Consider the following 23,373-nt stretch of genomic DNA (forward strand, 5'->3'; position numbering starts at 1 on the left):
ATTGATTACAAACTTTTCTGTGAGTGACGAATTTCAGCACCTTTAAGCTAATGTGTTTATGGTAGCCTACATATTAAAAACATTGAAAATAAGAAATAGTTTGATGTGAAATCGACTCCTACAGTCGGAGGTTTGTGTTCTCTACATCGACATAATCCGAAGCCCAGTGTATAAATCACGGTAAGCCAAGGCAGGTTATGGAAAAATAGTGAAATAAATGCTTCTACATGCACTTAAGTTGTATTGTATTGTATCTTGTTCACGTGCACATTGAAAAAAACATACTAGCACAAAAACACAGGACTCAGAAATAAAGAACCAGGCATAAGTCAATATTTCAGCAGTTCGATTTTTGTGAAAAAAATTAAAGAAAAATCCGTTTTTTTTCTTCGACTTTTTGACCTCCAAAAGGACCGATAAGAACAACTCATTGCCCGATAAGAAATGGTCACGAAACTTTTAAAGGACCGTGACCCCGTTCTTTCCAAGGCCGACGATGGACATGTGAAAAGAACTGAAAGGAATCAACGATAAGTTACTGCCCTACAATGGCTATGTAGCCTTTTCGTTTTTTTTTCGATCTTTCGGTTTTGGAAAAACCCGGGTCCTGCCGAACCTCTAAAACAGATTTTTTCGATTTTGGGGGTTTAAGAAATTGAAGACAAATCCAGTTTGGGTAGGTTTTCGCTGGAATGTTCCGGTTTCAAACTGTTTTTTTGCCGGTTTCTGCCTCCTGCCGAATCTCCAAACCATTTTTTTCGATTTGGGGGGTTTAAAAAATTGAAGATAAATCCAGTTTGGGTAGGTTTTCGCAGGAATATTTAGTTTTAAACTGACTTTTGCCGTTTTCTGCCTCCTGCGAAACCTGCAAAGGTTATGGTATTTAACACTATTCGAAAAGTTTACGGCAGGGGTTCTTAACCAGGGGTACGTGTACCCCTTGGGGGTACGAAGCACCAAAGCGGGGTACGGCATGCAGGGTGAAATTATCCGCTATTTAGTCATATTTGTCAATGAGCGTACCAAGTTACTTTGTTATATATTTTTAGAACGGCTTAATTTTGTACTACTTGCATACTGTTTTAATGCATGCATTCAACACGCAAGTTATAAATACACTGAGTTTAATTCCTATTATTACAATTTTATTTACTTCCGTCGGCCATTTAAACAGGGGGTACGAGAAAATTTTATGAAAGCTCAAAGGGTACGAGCGCTAAAAAGGTTAAGAAACACTGGTTTACGGTATGAAAGGATAGATTTAGAAGAACATTTGTACGTGTTTTTTGCAGCCGTATCGGCGTGTAAAAGCAAAAATTCAGGAGACGCGTGTAATACCAATGCAACAGAAGAAAGGTTGAGATTCCTGTAATAAAACGATAATTCTGTTTAGTATTGTAGGCTACGTGAAGAGTATCAGTTTAAATTGACAATGCTAACCAGCCTCTTGCTTATGCGGAGACAATATGCATTACTGATTTGTGCACTGTTTTTGGTCTCATCAATATGGTTAGTTGTGTATAAGGCAGCAACAGTGGAGAAAAACAAAGAAGAAACTGTATTGCACATAGATAAAAGAGATCTGGGAAGCCTGGTAAGGATCTTTTATTAGAACCTTGTGTTACAGACTACTTAAATTAACTGGATGCTTTTCAGTTGGGCTCGGTGCTTCACTAGTAGGCTACCAACATAGGTCTTTGTTGAAAATTTTGACAGTTTTGTTAATCAAACTGGCGAAAACATGGCACTAATGCTGTACGTTGAATTAACAAGTTATTGGGATATAAGTCACCAAGTTTTCTGTCTTTCAGTTAGCCAGTTTCAGTCTGGCAACCAATGTTTCGGAAAACGATCTAAAGTTTATGCTGGGAGCAATATTTAAAGATGCAAGTGTCAAAATCGGTAGGTTTGTAACAAATAATAAACATAATATTTAGTATTAACAGTTATGCTTTGTATTATTGCCTTGCCTTTTGTCTGCTTTGTTGTTATTTATTTTTATTTTGCTACGTAACAGAAAAAATGGAAAGTCCCTCCACCTTTGCAACCACTACTGCACAGACCCGGAAAGATGCGGTTTCCATGGTTTCCGCTGATGTCAAACGAGAGAGCTTAAATAATTATGAAACGACAACAGAAGAGAAAACACAACAGCCGACACTATACCACGAAAAAACACAAGTTAACATTACTCTACCAAATGAAATACCGAAATTCAATGGAAACACCCAATCTACACCTCAAATCCAAAAATCTATAACGTCACCAGCAACTACAACTGCTACAGAAGGTCTATTGCTGCAACAAAACGTTCTAGACAGACTGCAAAGTTTTACCACTACTGAAAATCCCGCCAAACCAAGCATTTCTATGGTCAATGTCAAATCCTTAGTAAAAAATACGGCAGTTCCAAACAAATCAACCAGCCGCCCAAAACTCCTAGTGGTTTTGACAAGCACACATTTGGCAGACATCAAGAAGTTTAAATCAACCAGAAATGCTTCACAATTGGCTACCACTACCACCATGAATGGTTGGGATTCGACCTTTTCGGGCCCAGAACATACACCTACAAGTTCCGTTACAACAGAAATAACAAATAAACTGTTTCGTGCCCCTACAACTGATAAACCAAGCGTCGAACCGAAAGACTTAAGCAGGCCTACTGACAAAGCAGAAACTACAGTTTCCAAAGAGGCGACAACCCCTCGAAGGAATAGAGTACAACTTTCCACTCTAAAACATGATCCAAATATGGTTCCAGTATTTGAAAATCAAGGCGTCTCCAATATATTTGCGATAAGTGTAAAAGGTGTGTTTTTGTGCTGCGTAACAGTTAGGCTAAGGAAATGATGCAAGCTGTTGCTTAATTTACAGCTCGGGACGTATTAATCTTGTCGGCGTTTCTACTGGTTGCTGTAGGAATAACTGCTGTTCTCTCATCACTTTTGTTAAAGAGAAGGTAAGCATAACAACACTCTTTATTCGATTGAAATAGAGAAGTTTAAGCTATGCATTTAAAACTAGTTGCGTTAATGTAATTCAACATGTATGACTATTCGATGACAAAATAAGAGTACTTACACATTACGGGTTATGTAAACATTGACTATACATTTAAGCTTACAGTTAGTTGAAGGTCATTAAACAACATTTAATTTAGGTCAACAGTAAACAGAAGCCGAAACGAAGCCGTGGAGCCGTACACCGTTGTTCGGAATACTTATCTTAGTTTATACAGTGGGTGGTAGAAGCCAACGAACACTTGACCACGCAGTACCTATTTAGGTATTCTAAAGTATATTTATTATTTTCCCATCCTATTTTAGTCAAGAGTTTCAGTATCTACATGAATGTCACAGCTTTTACTTACTTTTTGTTGTTGCCATCTGCCTTATTACTTGCCTACGAGTTGTAACCAAATGCCATGTTAAATACTCAGTCAAAATACTACACTTTTCAGACTTATTTTCTAAGTAAAAGCTAATAAATTCATAAGTTACAAATCCTTACAACCCTAAAAATTGTGCTATATAGCAGAAAAAAACTTGAAATGAATTCAAGCAAAATTAAAAACTGTACTTGCTTTTTTTATTCTGTAAAATACGTCCTGACATGTATATGCGCTACTTTTTTCACTGTTTATCCTGTACCACTATTTGGAAACTGTAAAATAAAACACAAATTAAAGTACCCATTTCGGAATCGTGTTTTCAAAGACACTTTTTGATGACGTCATAAATGTGACGATTTCAAACATTCTGACATCAAGTGTTTTCTTTGATTGTCCAAAGTGACGGAAAGAGCCAAGTGACGGAAAGTTTCGTTTTCTGCAAACAAACATATTTGATCTTACATGACTAACAATACAGTAGTCTGAGTTTCACCATCCGTTAAATTTGCACCGCAGTGCACACAGAGTGTATGCATTTTGTTGTGCATAACTTAGATCAGTAGATATTGCAGGTCTATCAAATAGTTTTACTGGTGCAATTAATTTTCAGGACGAATTCCGATTTTAAAACTAATCTCCGGTTCAGGAAATACCAGAGGAGCTCAATTTGGTATGAATTATGCTTGTCCTGGTCGGTAATAGTATGCCCATAAAAAAAGGCTCATTTATACCCTTGATGTGTATAGTTATATCAATTTGACCTGGCATTGCTGGTACTGGGAGGTTGCCGACACATTTTGTAGCTTCGAGCAGCAACATGTATAGATCTGTAACCGAAATGTTTGAAATTAAAACTATAAGTTTACAAGGGTTAAATGTCGGGAATATTTACGAAAAATAAAGTTTCGTGCAACACTCAAAAACATAGGTAATATTTACCTTCAAAATTAGTAATATCGCTGGAATTAAAGCAAAGAAACTCCGAAACTTGTAGGAGCAGTCTCTGTACCGCAACCTTGTGGTCATCAGCAAGAGGTTCGTCTGAAATTTGAATAATCAGTACGTAAAAACTACTGGCAAATGGCACAAAATGATTTCTGGCAATCAAAATTCGTGGTAGCGAAACAAATGAGTACTATGTAACACAAAAACCACACCACATTTTTTCAACCAAAGTTTGTTCGTATTAAATACCATACGACCTGTTCCGCCAGGGCACAACAGTAGAAGAGTAGAAAAATAGAAAAGTGTGTGTTTTGGAAAAAAAAGGGCCGAAATTCACATGGTTTACGCCTAGAATGCTTCGGAAATTGCCTTGTTCTTGACGAGCTATTTCAGTTGCAAATAAATTTTCTATGCGCCATCAAACTTAACCAGATCCATTTGTGACATACAATAGTATTTGGGTTCAATACATTCGTACGTTAGAAACAGACACACAATGGAGACACAAAAATGGCCTTACCTTTCGTTTCGCCTAGGACCTTGATCCAGTTCTTAAACCATAAAACACTTTCGCCCAGAATCTTCCCGATGTATTGTGACGTCACAATGGTTCGCATCGTCCACGTGATTATTTGTAGTGGGTTAGTAGACAAGCAGGACCTTTAATTAAAAGATGCATGTCATGTGCCACTGCCAAGCAAACACAGCACTGTTTATATCATTTCAAACCTACGTAAAAGTTTTGCATACAAAAGGATTTTGCAGACATTTCACCATTTGTTAAACGGGGCAAATGGAATTTTAATTTGGTGCAAAACAGCGGTTCTCAAACCACTTATAAGTTAACTTGACCATTCTGCCTAATCTTTAAATGTTCATGAAAACGGTCTCGAATTTTTTTTATCTTACATACCTTCCCACGTGTTTCCAACAAAGCAAAACCAAAGCACAATTGATAATCCCATCGGCATGGTTGTGTTCCAACAACTCACCAACATGAAACAGAACCTTCGCTTGCCGGTCACTGATTCTGACATCACTCCCGATAACGTCATCGCCGTACTTATCACGCAAGTAAGCAAACATTAGGGTAAGGACGTGTAGCACATCAATGAAGGGCTTTACAGCATCAGAGCTTAAGTCAAAGCGTTTAAATTCTGCTGAGTCAGCACCGGAGACGCGTAACAAGTTGCTGAGTAACTCAAGTGATAAATTTGTGAGCTGCCGTGCGAGACGCAATGACACCGGGGTGAACCTCTTTGGGAAATCCCTCGTAACGCCTATCGTTGAGACTTCCTCCTGTTCATCAGCCACGATATCTTCCACTTCTTCTGAATGGGACACCACAGAAGGTATGTTCCCACTACGGGAAATCCCAGTATCAGGTGTTTGCTTTTCATCTACCAAGGCCACATTGTGAGTTCTTTCAGGGTCTAAAGCACACCAGAGGCTTTTGAAGATAGCAACGACCCCCGAAGTTGGGTCTTGTCGCTTGGAAACGTCACTACCACCATCACGTGTCGCGGTACTGTCGTTTTGTTGTGTGACGACGTTGAGTAACCATGGCAACAAGCCGTGGTTGAAGATCAGATCAAAGGCTGCGCCTCGGATTGCGCAACATCGCTCCAGCACCTAAGAGAAAAAAATCATGTTTTAAATGTGAAAAATTCTATGATACTCATAAGTAGTTTTTGAGTTTTCCCCCATTAGTCGTTTATAGCAAAAAACAGGCAAAAGTAGTTTTTGTTAAAAAAGGCTGTTTAGTACTAAGTTACAAAAGAAAACACGTTAAAATTACGTGAGGAAAACCCATACTTTCATGTCTGCAATCTGGTTTGTTTGCTTTCCTTTAATTTACTTCAAAAGTAAGTTACTATTAACCCATGGTTCTGGTTGAAAACCAGTGGTCCTAGGCCACAGTAATAAATCGAAAAAAGTAAAACTTTGTCACTTAAACAACCTGAAGTACTTGTGCCCTCGTCTTGTTGTCACTGGTCGGTGACGCGTAATACGTCATCAGAATACGTAGCAACTGGCGACTTTGCGTCACGTGATAATCACCCATGTCACGTGTACCTGTACATATGTAAATAGTTGGCAAATATAAGCAATGTTTGTATGTCAATCTAAAAACAGAAAAATATCCTATTTTGTGCAACCAGGCAGCAAACAACAGCCTTGTTTTCACTTATTTTCATAGTTTTTCCACTTATTGCCAGAAAAAGTGTTTTCTTCTTATAATAAGGTTTTAGGTAAAAGAATAAAATTTAACAACCTACATACAATAAGGAAGCGTTTACACTGAAATTGCAATAGTTTCTCTATACTTTCCTCTTACCTTGTGCCATAAGATCAAGCATCCAGGAGCGTTCAGTTTTATATTCCATGTCAGTGCTGAAGAATAGGACGTAGAATTCGGGAACATGTCGCAAATCAAGACCCGGTTTTACAAGAAGAAATCGATTCAAAGCAAAGTAAATGTGTTCAGCAGGCTAACAAAACACACAATTAATACAAAAGGCTTGTACAACTTTCAGCTGGGAAAAGCAAATTAGTACACATGAGTGGTAACACATTTCCAAAACGTTATTAATGCTAATATTGGTCCTTTTGGGTTTAAACAAGTGTCTAACTTCACATTATGTCATAGATCAAAAAAGAGTTACAAATTATATATTAAACTTTGTTAAAACTAATGAGTCATTGGTAAAACTTCTGATTTGGAAGTAATAAAAACACGTTATTGTCGCACTGTACACCTGTATTGTTCAACCAAAAATGCCGCATTTGCCAATTCATCTACAGTAGCCAACCCCAAAATGTAGGCAATATTAAACCTTGGACAACATCATATTAGCGAGAATTTATTACATAACAAACATGCCAAAAACTTGTGTGCATTACAATTCACTTACCTGCATCATAATTTCAGCCATCTTTGAGAGGTAAAGTGCCATGATAGTGGAAATCTTCTTAAACGATCCCTTCTCTATTTGTGCTGCATTTCGCACACAGCGTAGTAAGTAGAGGGTAAGGTTCTTCTCCGAGAACCAAAGAGCTGCAAAAAAGGCACCTCTACTTGATAAACCAGAACAAACATAAACTTATTTTTAAACTTGAAAACAACGGAATGGTTTTATCTTTGGCCTAACAGGGTAAACAATAAAACAAAGATCCTTCATTCAGGAACAGACGGCTTTAAAGCGCTTTGGAATTCGAGTTAATATTGACACGGCTGTAAATACCTACATCCACAAAACAATGGTAAAAGAACAATTAAATCTCTTGTTAATGATGCTAATACCAAGTTGATTGTGTATATCGTTTACCTGCATATTGAGAATTTCGAAGCAAAACTAACACTATTATTGACCATAAACCTTCCTTAGTCCTAACGCATACGACTTAGGACAGACAATGTACCCTGTTTCGACCCATAACGTCCCATCAGTGCAGCTGGTGACAAGACATAAGGCCACATTGGCTAGTGTAGCCACCTAATGGCACTCCAGTTTGTCGGGAGCAACAGACTGCAAAGCCTTGTCTCATTTTAAGTGTAGAAACAGTGTGCACTGTCTACACTCATCATAGACTTCACGCTTTCACATATGACTTACGTTCGGCAAGATCATAATACCGTGCCAAGCATCCAGCAGCAAGATTTCTTATCATTGGACAATGGCTGGACAAGCTGAGAAGCAAAAACGAAAGTGCTCCCTGGCGAAGGAAGGAACGGCAATCAACGAGATTTTCCGGAACAAGCATGGTGGAAAATACGGAAAGAAGGAATTGCGGATCATAACGAGGAGTCAAGCGAAGATCGGATACCTCTTCAATGTAATGCTGGTTCTTGGTGGGCTCTTCTGTTGTTAAATGTTAAACGTTACTGTATGTTGGTTGATAAATTTTTGAAAATGATTTCGGATGTAGGTGGGTCAGATTTTACTTTACCCTTACGTTTCCTGACAGAGATTTTTTTTCAAAAATGTACGAATTAGGGATGGGTCGAGCCGAGCTGAGCGAGAACCCGAGCACTAGGTACCGAGGTTTGCTGTTTTTGATGCTTTCGCTGCGCATTCGAGCAGTTGCACAAACTTAAACTGACACGAGCAACAAATTTGCATATTCATGCCCTGCTAACGTACGCAACTAGTATTCGAAAGGGTATCCAAGAACCAAAATGACTTTTTTTTAAATGGCGAAAACCGCGTGCTTCTGGGGCCTGTACAGCTTAATACACCGCTGGTGACGTAACGGACCTTTGGAAAGCTACAAATCTAGCTAGGAATTGGAAATGTTTGTTACATCACAATGCACTGAGCATAAACGTTAGATGCTCGGTGTTCGACCGAACAGAACATTTGCGTTTTGGCCCATTGGTAAATTTGCAATTCAATTTAAAGTTATGTTTACCATATTATCTTTACTCAAACAAGGCTACAGATGCAAAAAATGGAATTTACGATGTACCGGGTTGGCATTAACTGAAACCATACGCAATTGCATATGCGATATTCTTACCCCGTAATTGTTGCAAAGTGATCAGCCTTCTTCTGATAGGAAACTCCCGCAAAGTGTTGTTCATAATTTCGGAGTCAATGCATGCTGAAAACGAACCAAGTTAAGTATTAGTTTTGCGTTGAGCAAACAATGTAATATAATATGACATATGTGACCTCATTATACCACAAACAGGATCAACCAATCAAATCCTTGTCACCAAAGCAGCAGTTTTTTTTTTGTTAAGTGTATGGTTAGCTAATCGTGACCGTACTTAAAAAAATACTATAGAAATTTTCGTGTGCAAAGAGGTCTGTAATTTTGATACTCACATAGAACTTTGTTGGGAGCTGGATTTCTGTACAGTGTTTCACCCATGTTTTTTCGAGCTTGATACGACTCGACAGCAGTGTTTCCCCACAGAAATGGGCTGCAGTCTGCCGTCGAGACACCATTTGCTTCATACAGCAATAAAATCTACAAAAAACATTGTGTTGCAAAAGAGCGAACACTAGCTTTCTCAATTGGTTTGACACTGGGCTTTTTGGCTTTCATTTTTGGCTAGTATCCACCCATGCTGCCACACCCAGTCGCGTTGTCCTTATCCAGCAAGATTTCCCAACTTTTCTTTCACTCGTTAGTTGTTAAATTTGTCTCAAGGGTTTGGTCTACGAAGTTTTTTGACTTCGAGTTCCCAATATTTTTATATATTTTCCACCATGAGCAATATATTCCTGATTCTGTGGCACTAATGTAGTGTTTTGCACTAATATATACCGCTTTTAAGTTAGAATCGCATTTAATACAATTAAATGTTGTTGTGAACTGGTTTAATATTCTCAACACAGAAAAAATGAAAAATAACATGGAATACCATCATTTACCTGAAGAATGCACTGATCAGCATCAGAAAGAGTGGCATGATAAGCTGCCAGAAGATAATGGTAGTCGGCGGTTTGAAGTGCTGATGTGTCACAACGTTGTACCAATGAATGTAAAAGTTGCATAAGACTGGTCTTGGCTTGGCTAAACTGCAAACCAAATTTAAACAATGTTTATGGCAACCAAAACACAGTCAGGACCCAAATAACCAGACTTAGTAAAATCACATTTTTTAACAAGCAAACAGAGTATTTTTGGACCATGTAGTAATCAAGTATTTTTTGAAAGACTTAAGATAATTTTCCAACTTAATTTCAACCTACCTCACTGTTCCCTGACAAGGCTACTTCCAGGAAACTGGAATGGCTGGTTAACATTTTAAAGATTGTCGTAGGTTGCAGCAGCTTGTGGGTGTTTTCAATATTAAATTTGCATATTCTTTGTCGCAGAAAATCACAAACTTCCGAACTTGCGATCTGATACCTAAAATTGTTTATTTTACCGATAAGAAACTCTGCCCTGAATGCAGCAAATATACATGTTAATTGAAATATCCCTAAAATTGAGCTTAAAAACAAAATTAAGTTAAACAATAAACAGGAACAGAACTACATTTTTACATTATAAAACTTTGGGTGGACTTGCAACAAGGCAGGCAGTTCAAGCAGAATGGCAGAATCATTATCACCATAACACATTAAAACATTATGCAACAACTAAAATATATAAAAAACAAGCATACAAAACTTACTTCAATGCTGATTTAACAAACTGATTCCAGGCCTGAATTAAATCATCATCTAAAGACACAACAGAATTAAGTTTTTCAAAAAGAGTTGTCAGAACTTGAAGAACAAATGACATTTTAGAAGACCATCCGCTCTTCAAAGCATCATGTGCAATTGTCAGAAGTGAGGTTGTTAATTTTGCTCTGTTAATGCAAAGTTGTTACTATTTCAATTGCCACCTAAATTGCAAAATTAATGATTTTTTAAAGTTACCTGAAATCTGTTGCTTCAATGGGCAGTTTTTTTAACAAAGTTTCAGCTACCTTCCACCTGCAAATGAAAAAAGTTTGGCTATATTTCATTTTATATCACAGTATTTGTGCTAGCCTATGGTAGCGATTTAAAATGTGTTTGACCTGGAATGTACGTTCTCCACTGTAAAACTGTCAGCAAGTTTATTAATAAGTTTATCTTGTAGACTCTCAGAAATACAATGTTCTTCTATAGCCCATGTCAAAAGTGACCCTAAAAACATAAAAAAGTATTTTCATTAAAGCTGTGTTTTTTTTAATGTATTTTAACAAGATGGTTGGGAGCAAGCAAAAGATACAATTGTTTATGAAATGACTTACCCTCAAATTTAGTTTTTACTTTATCTAATGTCTTCTCCACAAGTTGTTCAGAAATGAGTTGTTTGAAATACTTCTTAAACTTGTTTAACAACTTTTCTTCAAAGAATTTTGAACCACACAACAACAATGGCATTTCTGTGGCTTTGGCAATGACTGGTGAGCAGCTATCCAGATGTTTTGATTTCAAAAGCATCAAAACATATTTGATGAAGTGGGATTGGTGTGAAAAGCTGTGTTTAAGGGCAATCTGTGAAGGGTGGCAACAGATTAATAGAAATGTTTAGTGGTTTAAAATAAGGACAACAAAATCCCAATTTTACAAATATGATTACTTTAAATTTCATTTAACACCAAACAAATAAAATTGGAATTTTTTTCTTGTGGAAAATAAATATTGAATTTCGATATTTACAAAAAACTGTACATGATCATGTTTACATGTCACCGTAATCAAATTGTACCAACAAATTAAAAACTTTTTATTTGTACAAATAGCACAGAGATTTGTGTTCACACTTACCTCAAGTAACCTAAACGATAAAGAATTTTCACATTTATCAATGCACCATTCTAACACTGTAGGATTCATGTGCAAAACAGATGTTGGAAATTTAGTGCAAAAATCCACTAGACTGGTTAAGTAAAGCTGGCCAAGGTCACTTTCCACATCAACATTTAGTAAAAGTGAAAACAAGGTAGAAATTTCATTGGAAGCAAGTGGATTAAAAGAGGACCTCTGGACCAATAAATGAACACACCTACATAGGAAAAAGAAAATGATTGGTAAGATAAATGAATAGAGTGTTTTACTGTACAATATAAGAAAACATTGTTAACAGTTTACTTTTTTGTTTATTTGCATGAAATATTTAAGAACTAGATTACCTTTCTGCTACATGAATATTAAATTGGTCTTGATTTTTTTCCTTGTTCAATGAAGTTGCAGATGACATTAGAGTCTAAAAATAGGGAAAGGCCATTGTTTGTTTGCTTAAATAATTTGACTGTGTTTCATAATGAAATTGACTATAAATTCATATTGATGTCATGAACACAGCTGGTCAACTTGTTTTCCATCATGTAAACATGGCCTGATATAAACTTATCAATATGATAAAAACTCTACAGTATAGTTTTCATTTAGTACATGCTAAAATCTTACCTTTTGTAGACAGGCAATAGGCAGCAAAGAAGATATTTTGTCAAATGATTCTACAAGAACCTCATTCAAATCTTTAGATTGTCGGCCAGACATGGATTCACACAAAACATTTGAAAAATGCTCCAAATAATATCCAACATCATCAACAAAGTCCTTATTATCATTATGTAAACAAATTCGCAAAATAATTGCATTCACTTTTGCACTGATTTCAGCAGAAATTTGAGGATTTTTTGCAGAAAAATAAGCTTCCTTCATGACACAGTTGCTTAAAATGGAAGTTGCAATTGCAATAAAGTGATCTCCTTGGCACTTTGTAAGCAAAGTATGAATGAGTTCCATCAGAAAATGGACTACTTTCAAACATGATACATTTGCTTCATTTAATACAATTGTACTTGATTGCAGGACAAGGCTAATGTAATTAAGACTTTGGGCAATTAGAGTTTTTGTTGAGTGAATCTCAAAAGGGTTTAGTGTGAAAGAGTCAGCATTTGTTATGTCGGTAATAGACGGTGCAGAATCCAAGGTGTCTTGAAGTTTTTTAAGTTTGTTTTTGTTTTTTCCTGGTTTAGCTGAAGCCAAGGAATCAAAAACACGGTGAATTTCACCAAACCAACTTGCCAAATTGGCAATATGATTTTCTTCATTTGTTTTAGCTTTAATTTGACTGCCTGGAATTGTCAACTGAAGAAACGTTTCTAACATTGGCAGTTTATTTATTTCTTCCATCTGAAACAAAAATTAGAATAAATAACAGCTGAATAAGCAGAAATAGTATGTTTTTACGTTTTACAGACCTGTTTGCTAAGTCTCTTTAGTACATTTACAAATGTACCGCTTGTATCAGTCATTGTGTGTAGATAATATAATTCAGTTACAACTGATACCAGATATCTAAAAAAACAATTAGAGTATTAAGAAACATAAAGCAGTTTCATAAATGCTCATGCAGCAGAAGAGACTAATTACTGGTAGCACCTTTTAATTTTCTGAAATCATTTTTATAAGCTTACTAACGGTTTTAGAGTCTGTTCTAAGATCAGCTAGTGTCACAGAAATAAAATCACATTACTTATAATTTTAAATATGTGCGGATTTTTATCTAAAACAACTTATTAAATCATTTTGATGAACACAGGTTTAAAAACATTCGAGAAATTATTACAAAGCTCTCTTACATCACCAACAAATGTTACTCATTTGAAGGCTTTCAGCAGAATATACCAACAACAATAAATTAGGATAGGAAAACAAATAGAAAAGTCAAAACACTAAACATGCTGATGTAGGTAACAATATAAATGGTGCTTTTATGAAAATCACACATGTAGTTTTCCTAAACCATTTCACCTGTCCAAAGAATTGCTCTTTTTTGAAACTTTTTCTGAATTGTCTTGCAAGTTTATCCATTCAAATACTGCTGGTATTAGAAGAGAAATGGAATGTTTTGTTCCTTTTTTGCCAACTTTTTGACCTAAACAAAAAGACGAATATTTTACAATTCACATTATGACTGCCAAACTAGAAACAAGCAAACAGGAGTGTGCAATAGCAAGTATCACAGTTATTGATGCCAGGTAACTACAGAATTGAATCAAACTAAATATCAAACATATAGTCTGTGGTTGATTAAAATTGCTGACTATTATATAATAATCAACAAAATAACAACAAAAAAGTTAACAAGGAGAACCAACTTTGCTTGGAAATTGAACAGTTCTAGGTCATACATCCTTCTAAAATGTTACACACAAAATTTCAGAGTAGACCTATCTTTTCTCACAGCTAGTATATGTTTGAAAAAAGTGAGAGAATGTCTAGCAATCAGTTTGCTTCTAGGGCTTCAAGTACAAATTGAAAACAATGATGTAAACAATAGAAAGAAAATATACCAGGCTGATTTTCATCTGCCACTGAACATTCATGAATGTCCATTTTTATTTGTTGGATTTCAATGTCAGGGATATTTTCCCACCATTCCTCAGTTTCACCATTGTCAGTGGATGGCACACCAGTGCTGGATGGGGATGCCTCAGCATGAAAGGCAGTGTTTTTGTCCAAATATCTGCAAAAGCAAAATGCTGTTGATTAGTTGATACCAACCTTAAACCTGTTTGCAGTAAAAAAAATAATTCTGCAAGCACATCAACAAACGCACTGATACCTAATCTGTCAGTAATTATTCGATAATCAACAACTCAACATATTGTCAAGAAACTACTCTGTTTTATTAATTCAACACAGTTTAGTTGCCTTATTTTGTAACGATGAGGTCGCTTGGCTACTGCAGCACATAAGTCATCAAGAAAAGTCAGCAAAAATTCTGTCTCTGTTGGATCATTTGCAGTGAAAACATTTTTTATCCAAACTAAAAGACAATCAAAATCCTCTGAATGGGCAACAATGTCATTAATGATGCAAACCTGCAAAACAAACAGTGTTGCAAACAAATTGAAACACAATAAAACGTCCACATTTTTTTTAGGTAAAACTCACTTTTTTGAACAAATCCAAAACCTTCGTAAGAACTGTATAGCTGGAATCTAAAGTATGTGATTTATAAAGATCTGAAATTATCTTTGTAAGCTGGTAGAAAGATGTTTGCTTGCTCTCACCCTATTAAAAATATAATATGACAAATGACATTCCAATCCAACAACTTTGAGTGATAAAAACTCTTTTCACCTCCAAACTTATTTAGAATTTTATGTTTAGTAACACTGCAAACAAAAAATTTAAATATTTTCCGACCTTTCTAAACCACTTGTATTTGTGTGGTGCATGAGATATGATCTCTATTGCATACAACACTACATTGTCACTGGGTGTCACTATTGAGAAGCCGATTCCATGTAAAAGTCGACTGAAGTCATACTGGCATTGTCTGAATACTTCTGGAAGGTTCTAAATAAAATTGAAACTAACTTACATAGGAATGTGACAAAGTTACAGGGGATTTTTTATGTTCAACTTTATTAGCTTTATTTATAAGTTAGGAAATGTTTATTCAGGTTAAAACCAGTTAGCTATCTGATAAAGATACTTATGAAAGCGTCTTCAGTGTCTAAAAAGGCAACACAGAGGGGGATTAAAATTAGACAAGACCAATGGTAACAGAATAGGAAATGAATCCCAGATTCCCAGAATCACTTTGTTAAGATTTATTATTTTGATTTGCCTCACTATAACTATTTACAAACCCATTCTGGAATCGAAATAAAAACAAAAAATGAAGTTGAAAAACAGATTTGTGATGTTGTGAGATAGCTGTTATTTTACAAAAAAAATTTGTTCAAGTAATAATATATTAAAGTAATACAAAAATTTAAGTAATACAGGAATACCATCAAATTGGAAATTTAACTTACTTGTTGATAGAGAGATAATACAAGTAGAAGTTGTTCTTGCACAGCTTTACAGTTTGTATCCTTGGATGATTCAATCGATGACCAAATTCCAATGACAGATCCTATGTCAGGCAAAACCTTCAAGCATACAGAATTTTAACAATTTATCAAATCAAAATCATCACAAAGTTTAAAAACACAATCTGCATAGTAATTGAAAGCGTAAATCAGGAAATTAGTCATTAAATATCAGTAAAAATCTTACACACAACTATTAATTGTGCTCGTTTATTGTGTCTAACTGTTGATGTTATTCAGGATTCTTAAATTTCTACTTAAGTCGCGACCATGCTAAATTTTCTGCTTTCAGCAGACAAATCTAATTGTTTTATTAATATTCTTTTCATTTTAAATACAAAAAAACAATACCTTGCTTGTTTCATTGCACAAAACATTTTTAAGCAGTTGTCTTTCTTGTTGAGAAAAGTTGCTTTTTGTCCAGTTTCTTTCATTTTCAATAAACTTTATTGTTGTTTTAAGTTGGTTCAGCGCCATGATCAGTATCTTGCAACCTTGTAACTGAACTTCAGTATTTGCATGCTGCAAAAGATACACAATCAAGGTTTGGTGAAGGATTTAGTATTTTGGCCAAAAGAATTTGATTTTTTGACAGTTTGTTTATGTTTTTATGCAAATAAAAGCATTATGTAATTAACTGGTTTGTTTTAATAAACAAATACCTATAGTTGGAATTTATGATACATATGCAATTAACCATATTATGCAATTGACCAATGTTAATTTAAATGGATTTATTTCTATACATATGTTTATTGTTTCTTAAAGTAAATGTTTGACTCTTTTAAAGGGTATTGCAATTAAAAATACCATGCTAGAAAACAACTTTAGGATAGTCTGAAAAATCTAAAAGCACTTACACAACAATTATCTAGCATTTTTCGAATGAGGCAAAATTCAAGAAACTCAATTTTTTTAAGACAACAAAATTTTTTTAATTTGTTTTGAATTACCTCTTGTACCAAATACTAATAAGTGAGCATTACCTTTAGAGCAGCTTTCATATTACTTCGCTTAAATGCTGAAGGCACAATTCCAGAAATAGCCATGGAAACAAGTTTGCTATGGTCACACTTTGGTAACTGGCAAGTTTTTGCAGCATCAGTGACTGCAGGTGGCACAGAGGGTTGTAATACATATATATCCATTACCAGGTCGCAGTTTTGAAACCATCTGGTATTGAACAAAATCATGTCAAAAATTGTTAAACAATACTCACATGATGCATTCTGTGCACAAAACGGTAATAAAACAATCGCTCAGGTGTTAAACAAAGTGGTTTAAACAAGTGGTGCATCAAACCCGCCTAAAAAGGTTAGGGCAAAACTAAATATGAGGCAGAATTAATTTTGCCAAATCAGGCCAAACCTAAAATCACTGTTTCAATGGATGTTTTCAACCGAACCTTGTGTTGTTGATGCAAGTGAACTCAATTATGACAAACCAAAATTACTTTCACAATGCAGAAGCTTTACTAAACTTGTAACAATTTGCAGACAATGTGGCTCGCATTTTATAGATACAGTACAACAATTAGTTAATTTATGATGTTTCATATTAGCAAAAATAAAAGTGCAGATACTAAATCAAAAAGTTTGGTTTCGGCTGAATTTTCAAAATAGTTCGGGCTGAAACTGAAACATCAGAAAACAGCCTTTTTGCCCAACATGTTTCGGCCAACAGAAACTTCGGTGCATCACCAGTTTAAGCTACTTAAATGCATTAACAATACTTCAATTGCTCATGTGTCAAAATAACTGGTTGTTAAATAACAATAATTTTGAGACTTCATATGGCCGTAACAACAACTTTACCGATACAGTACTCACTTCTCAGAGGGTCTTGGGTCAAATGATAAGTTACATGTCAATAGATAACTGGTCAGCAAATCAGGACATGCTTTGAGAATCTCAACCACAAGTTTGTGGGCAAATTTATTGCTTGAAGCACCTTTCAAATCAATCAAAAACTTCAACAGTACATGATTTTGTGACCTAAAATATATTTTATAAGTTTGTGATCAAAAATACACAATGCAAATAGTTTTGGAATAGCATGCATAGATAAACACAGTTATTTTCATTTGCACAATCCATTTAATTGCATAGAAATCGTTAATTGCAAATGCAGCTATTTGGTAAAAAAAATCCAGTTGAGATTATAACATGAGAGTTAATTACATAAAAACGCTGAAAAAAGTGGTTAAGCAAATAAATAGATTTTTCGGTTTCATGAAAAGTTTAAATCTTATATTCTGTTTGAATAAAATTTACTAACCTGACTGAAGTCCCATATTGTTTATCTCTGAAGTTGATGCCATATTTGAAAGGACAGCAAGAGTGATACAAAAAATCATAAGCAAGTTGGTGAATTTTTTCAATGCCAGCTGTTTTGCATGTGTCTGCTGACTAATACACAAAAAGCATTTGATACAATTTATGTACAATTAAATTTGGGGGGTTCATAGTATCAAGAAGCCCTAAATATCAGTGACGGAAATTGGAGTCTGATTCCAATAGATTGATGTTATATGCTGGGTTAAGCAAAGTGTCTCTGCAGTAATCAATCAAAAGCTGTCCAAACTAGATTGACCAAATAAAAATACTTAATCGAACTTAACAAAAGAATATTCTGTTTGGTTTGTGTGAATCTTTTTTGTGCTTATGTCTTAGTTGTACAAAACAGTCAGACAAACATATTTATTTCATCCTAACTAAGTTTTAATTGGTGTTGATTTATAGTTTTATGGAGATACCAAACATTGTAAATGTTCCAAACTAGCGCCAAATCCAAAAAGTTTAAATGGAATGGGTCCAACATTTCAAAGTTGGGAAATGTTAATAGGTTAGATTTAGAATTAATTCAGTAATCAGAAGAGTATTTTTAAAATTACCTTTTCTTGGTCTTTTTCTTCATCTTCATCATCAAGATCGATATCATAGTTTCCATCCCATGAAAATAGCTCAGCAACACTCAGTAGGACATCATGAGCTGCCAACAGTTTAATCTTGTTGGTTTTAGGAATCTTGAGGTTTTTTATAACCTTGTCGAGTAGACCAGACAAAAATATATGAATCACAGAGGCAGGATCTTTTGGCAAACCACGAAAAACAGCATCCACAAAACCTGAAACAGTCTTATTGCTGTTATGTGCAAAATGGAAAGCTATCAAAATGTAAAAAAACATTGTCTTTTTGGTATGCCAGCAGTAATCTTGAGTTTGGTTATTGCTCATAACATGACCATTGTAACAAATGACATTTTTCGGTTCATTTTGTCTAGCTTTTACATTACATGCAGCAGAGTTCACATTGTGTTATAGTGATGGGGTGATACAAGATTTTAAAATGAGTACTGATACCGAATACAAGTACCACATATACATACCTTTAAAATTAATACTGATTACGGAGTACTGAGTACTTAAATATGTAGAAGCATATAGACAAAAAGTGATCTCCACACAATAGTGAAAAAATTAAATGTATCCTGGCAAAACTTTTTCCCGATTTGTGCTGACGAAGCAAACATTGGCAAAAAGTTGCCCATATTCTTATGGTGTAAACCAACCTTCGGTATTGAACATTGGTATCGAAAACTGAGGGAAAATATTTCGATACCGACTACGAGTATCGATACCGAGTAATGGGTACTCGTCCCATAACTATTATGTTAGTTAAAATGAACACACCTCTCGCTTCCAAAACTTGCTTTAAAGTTTCAACATCATCACTCATGAAGAATGATAACACAAATCTGACAAAGCACAACCGAACATTTGTAGATGCTCCTTGCTTTTCATGCTTAGGTGCTAAATAGTAAAGAAAATAGTGGTTGTATTCAAACCGCCCCAAACATTTTCCATTCTAGTTTTCCTTACCAGGTTGATACTTCGCCAGTGCTGTCATAACTTTTCCACCTAAATCCAAACTTGTGACAACATCATTAGCACATTCACTGCCCTAAAATTAAATAATTTCGTAGTTAATGCTGGTTTGCCATAAAATTTAAAAACAAACATTTTGTGAGACTGATTAATGATTTAAAGGCAAAACATTGGGAAAAGGAAATTATGATGACAAATTTAAACTAAGAGAATGGAAGACATACATATATACATGTAGCCTAATCAACAACAAAATTCTAGATTTGCAGACAATTCGAGTTGATCACATATGTAATGTGAATAAATAGAAAATGCAACTAAAATCCTCTACATGGGTGAACACCAGGGGCGTATCCAGGAATTTTTAAAGGGAGGGGTCCAACAATTTTTTGTGGGGAAATCCCTAATGATGTCATTATGACGCCACACGTCGTTGAAACGACACGTTGTGCGGCAAAGCACTTTTTCCAAAATTGGCGGTTTCTCTACCCATCTAATTGACAGGAAGAACAGGTAGTTTTAGTGAAAGCTTTGTAGTTTTCTGATTTCGCCGCTGCTATCTAGCTTACTCCAAACTGCAGCTGCAAAATAAGCGTGACTGTCAGGTAATCAAAATCGTTGCTTAAAAAAACAGGGTCCAATTTCTAAAGAACTAAATGTCTTTCTGAAGCGGTAATCCTACTGTTAAGTCGATTTACATCGATCTAATGTTTTTGACAAACTATTACATGTTTGGCGGATCAAAGCAACACGACATTACACGTTTTTAACACTTTTACATTGTTCAAATGCAAAAACAGTTTGATATGTTGCACTTAGTGCAGTTACCAAAACTGCTACCAGCGTCCTAGCCGGAACGTAACTTTCCGATTGTTAGCGCATAAACCTCCTTATTAAACCCTTGTTATGTCACAATTGGCGATTAGATAACAAGCGAATACAAGAGATTGAAGGCTCGCGTCATTGAAATAACGACTCCCTGTTATCACGCAGTGGTAAACGGAACGATTTTGGCCTATTTAATTTACGCACAACTTTTTGAGGGGGGGGGGGTCCGGACCCCCAAGCCCCCTCCCCCCTTGGATACGCCACTGGTGAACACATAATAATATACCTGCATAACCATAGATGTCAACATTCGCAATGTAGGAACAATAACCTTTGCTGGATTTCTTAAGCTCAAAGCCCCATAGAGTTCACGCAGGTGTGCCTAAAAAGTTAAATCTCAGTAAATCAAATGACCGTACACTGAACCAATGCAAAGTGATAAACGTGAAAAAGTTTTATCACAAAAAATGTAAATATATACCTGTAAAATTCGCCTGCACATTGAAACTCCCACTGATGCATATGTCTCTGCTAAGTTTCCTCCAGTTCGTAACAGTATTGTAAAAAATGTTTCAAAGACAAGACATACCTAAAAATAAAATAAAAACAAATATATAAAAATAAAAAAACTTCCCAATTACATGACAATTCTGCCACTTTCGATACCGCTGTGCAACTTGCGACTAATTAAGCTGCATTTAATGGTTAGATACAGTTAAATTTTACTGCAGCTATTGTATATATAGTGTAGCCAGATTACGACATTGCAGTTTATTAGGAATAAAAGGCTAAAAAGTCTTACCAAATCTGTTTAATACCAAAACTGGGCATCAAGCATTAATTTAGTTGACTTAAGTTTCACATTGACATAAATATTATTGACAATTATCTTAATTTTGATCAATCTAGGCAAGTGCTGTAAACCTTAAACATATCATTAGGCTATGTTTTTTAGCATATAATGGTAAGTAACTGTATGTCTATAATATTCTTAATTTGAGTGACAAAAAGATTATTACATTCATTGAAGATGTTTTCCCTTTTTCAATGCACTTGAATATCTCAGAGCATTCTGGTGATACAGAGATATATGCTTTGACAACATCATGAGTGATGATAGAATCTCGGAACAGTCTGCTTGCTTGACAAAAACGTTGTAAGCCTAAAAAACAGTTTCCATGGAATCAATTAAATAGTTGCTTCCCAGTAGTTTAAATACTGAACTTATTAGAGGACACTGTATTGCGTAAAACTGTAAACTGACAAACGCAGCATTAAAAAACATTATCACAAACTAGGTGAACATTTAAAAGTGCAAATACAAAGATATACATTTTTAATGCAGTAGCAAAAACATAAATAAACACATGTCCATAAACATACTAAATACTTTAATTAGACATGACACCGAGCAGTAATAGCATCTTTTAATTACCTTTCACATAAAGTACAGGATCTTGAAGCAACTGAATAAATTCAATGGAAGTAAAGATTTCCTTTTCTTTACCAGGTCTTTCAGAGTTGGCAGCTTTCCCAGATTTTTGACGTTTGCTGTCTATTTCATTTCCAGATTTCTTTTTTCTTTTACCCATGTTTTTGTTTTGAAAGCGGAGAAAAAGGTTCTCTGGTAACTTTACTTGTCAGCGCAATGTGTTTTCGTAGGACTGCAAGCATAAATAAGATTTGATGTTGCGGAGCAGCACGCACATGGCAAATCGACTATTCCAGGTTGCTAGAGTAAAACAAATACAAAACAAGGCAAACAAAAAAACTAAATCTTGATACCTTTGCTCAAGGTTAGCTTAAAATACATTTCTTTAATCACAGATATTCACTTTTGATCAAATATTATTAAATTGTTACCTAAAGATAAAAAGTGAGAGAGGTAATTAGGACTACGCTGTTAAGGATCAAGCTCGTTGAGATTACAGGGGAATTCCCAATTTGATTATTTGTTGTAAACTTCTATGATCCTGATCTAGAAACACTATTCCGTTTTTGATAAAATTTTAGAAAGTCAAACATCTTGTCATGTGAGTTCAGGTTCGGTTTGGTTTCACGCGGGCCGCACGTTGTCCCCCCTGTTCTAAACTCTACAAAGTTTTCAACACAAAAATAATACAGGCTGCTTTACTGTTTGTTTTTTTCATAATCAAATTTCATAATAAACTTTAGGTGCGATGCCAAACAGAGTATAGGGTTTCTCAGGTTCGAGTTTTCAAATAAATGTAATTCAGGCTATAGTTCGGGTGTGGCTTGATCCAACCGGTACACGGGTTCGAAATCAATACCGGTTCGACTCTCTGGTAAAATCGAAAAAAATAATAATGATAAAATGTTTCTAAAGAACTACGTTTTTTTATAAACAACTGAAACGTGATATCAGACAACGGCTTAAAAACACATGAGTTTTGTGTCAACAATTAACCATTACCGCATTTTATTCATTAGATTAGAAGTCTACTGCAAAAGTTTGTAGATTTTGGGACTATTTTCTTACTGCAGACAGTGCACACTGTTTCGACCTATAAGGTCTCATCAGTGCAGCTGGTGATGAGAGATCGGCCACATTGGCTAGTGTAGCCATTCAACGGCACTCCAGTTTGTTGGGAGCACAGGGTACAACCCCATGCATCACCTAGTCTGTGCGATGCCACAACTGGACATACAGCACAGATGAAACTGGCTCACAATGGCCAAGCAACTGCTTGGGAACCACAGTGAAGTCGGCTCAGTGTCACAGTATCAATGTAAACGCTAGCCAATGCGGCCGATCTCTCGTCACCAGCTGCACTGATGAGACCTTATAGGTCGAAACAGTGTGCACTGTCTGCAGCTTATCATTTATTGGCTCTACGCTTTTACATATTTTCTTACTGTTTGTTAATTATTTTTGTTGGCACTACGATTTATTAAAATTTAGATAATTTGTTTCATACAACCATTAAACCTTTCTAAACAGACATTGCAAGTAAATTGGCTAAAATC

At 35.3% G+C, this 23,373-nt stretch overlaps 2 protein-coding genes across 4 annotated transcripts; one reads left to right on the forward strand and one right to left on the reverse strand.

The window, feature by feature from the left end:
• The first annotated feature begins 31 nt into the window (after window positions 1–31).
• LOC145232727 (uncharacterized) lies at window positions 32–3,575 on the forward strand. The gene is made up of 5 exons (XM_080097397.1): window positions 32–180; window positions 1,812–1,902; window positions 2,018–2,812; window positions 2,878–2,962; window positions 3,164–3,575. The coding sequence occupies exons 2-5, from the start codon at window positions 1,863–1,865 to the stop codon at window positions 3,249–3,251; spliced, it is 1,008 nt and encodes a 335-aa protein (XP_079953523.1). The 5' UTR covers window positions 32–180; window positions 1,812–1,862; the 3' UTR covers window positions 3,252–3,575.
• Window positions 264–22,112, reverse strand: LOC145232726 (nucleolar pre-ribosomal-associated protein 1-like). 3 transcript variants are annotated; one of them, XM_080097395.1, is made up of 39 exons: window positions 21,821–22,112; window positions 21,405–21,547; window positions 20,867–20,974; window positions 20,672–20,767; window positions 19,552–19,633; window positions 19,363–19,482; window positions 18,565–18,797; window positions 17,949–18,079; window positions 17,501–17,665; window positions 16,658–16,844; window positions 16,023–16,193; window positions 15,615–15,731; window positions 14,998–15,150; window positions 14,743–14,862; window positions 14,500–14,669; window positions 14,139–14,311; window positions 13,597–13,720; window positions 13,044–13,140; window positions 12,244–12,975; window positions 11,967–12,040; window positions 11,602–11,839; window positions 11,082–11,328; window positions 10,866–10,974; window positions 10,723–10,779; window positions 10,473–10,652; window positions 10,045–10,204; window positions 9,724–9,870; window positions 9,172–9,316; window positions 8,861–8,944; window positions 7,957–8,202; window positions 7,255–7,397; window positions 6,678–6,831; window positions 6,300–6,415; window positions 5,253–5,971; window positions 4,860–4,999; window positions 4,334–4,435; window positions 4,156–4,221; window positions 3,695–3,830; window positions 264–865 (listed from the first exon to the last, which is right to left on the reverse strand). In XM_080097395.1, the coding sequence occupies exons 1-38, from the start codon at window positions 21,975–21,977 to the stop codon at window positions 3,736–3,738; spliced, it is 6,501 nt and encodes a 2,166-aa protein (XP_079953521.1). In that variant the 5' UTR covers window positions 21,978–22,112; the 3' UTR covers window positions 264–865; window positions 3,695–3,735. The 3 variants fall into 3 exon arrangements, with proteins under 3 accessions (XP_079953521.1, XP_079953522.1, XP_079953520.1); XM_080097396.1 differs by lacking the exon at window positions 264–865 and adding an exon at window positions 1,344–1,366; XM_080097394.1 differs by lacking the exon at window positions 264–865 and having other exon boundaries at window positions 3,692–3,830.
• Between the last annotated feature and the right edge of the window lie 1,261 nt (window positions 22,113–23,373).

The sequence above is a fragment of the Phallusia mammillata genome, chromosome 6 (genome assembly GCF_965637545.1).
Source record: "Phallusia mammillata chromosome 6, kaPhaMamm4.hap1.1, whole genome shotgun sequence".
Taxonomy (NCBI): Eukaryota; Metazoa; Chordata; class Ascidiacea; order Phlebobranchia; family Ascidiidae; genus Phallusia; species Phallusia mammillata.

Coding starts and splice junctions, on each gene's coding strand:
- LOC145232727 (XM_080097397.1), top strand. CDS start 1,863: ATGCTGGGAGCAATATTTAAAGATGCAAGTGTCAAAATCG. Junction 1,903..2,017: donor AGATGCAAGTGTCAAAATCG/GTAGGTTTGTAA, acceptor GCTACGTAACAG/AAAAAATGGAAAGTCCCTCC. Junction 2,963..3,163: donor TCACTTTTGTTAAAGAGAAG/GTAAGCATAACA, acceptor CATTTAATTTAG/GTCAACAGTAAACAGAAGCC.
- LOC145232726 (XM_080097395.1), bottom strand. CDS start 21,977: ATGGGTAAAAGAAAAAAGAAATCTGGAAATGAAATAGACAGCAAACGT. Junction 20,975..21,404: donor GGAAAACATCTTCAATGAAT/GTAATAATCTTT, acceptor TTTTATTTTTAG/GTATGTCTTGTCTTTGAAAC. Junction 6,832..7,254: donor TGGCTGAAATTATGATGCAG/GTAAGTGAATTG, acceptor GTGTTTTGTTAG/CCTGCTGAACACATTTACTT.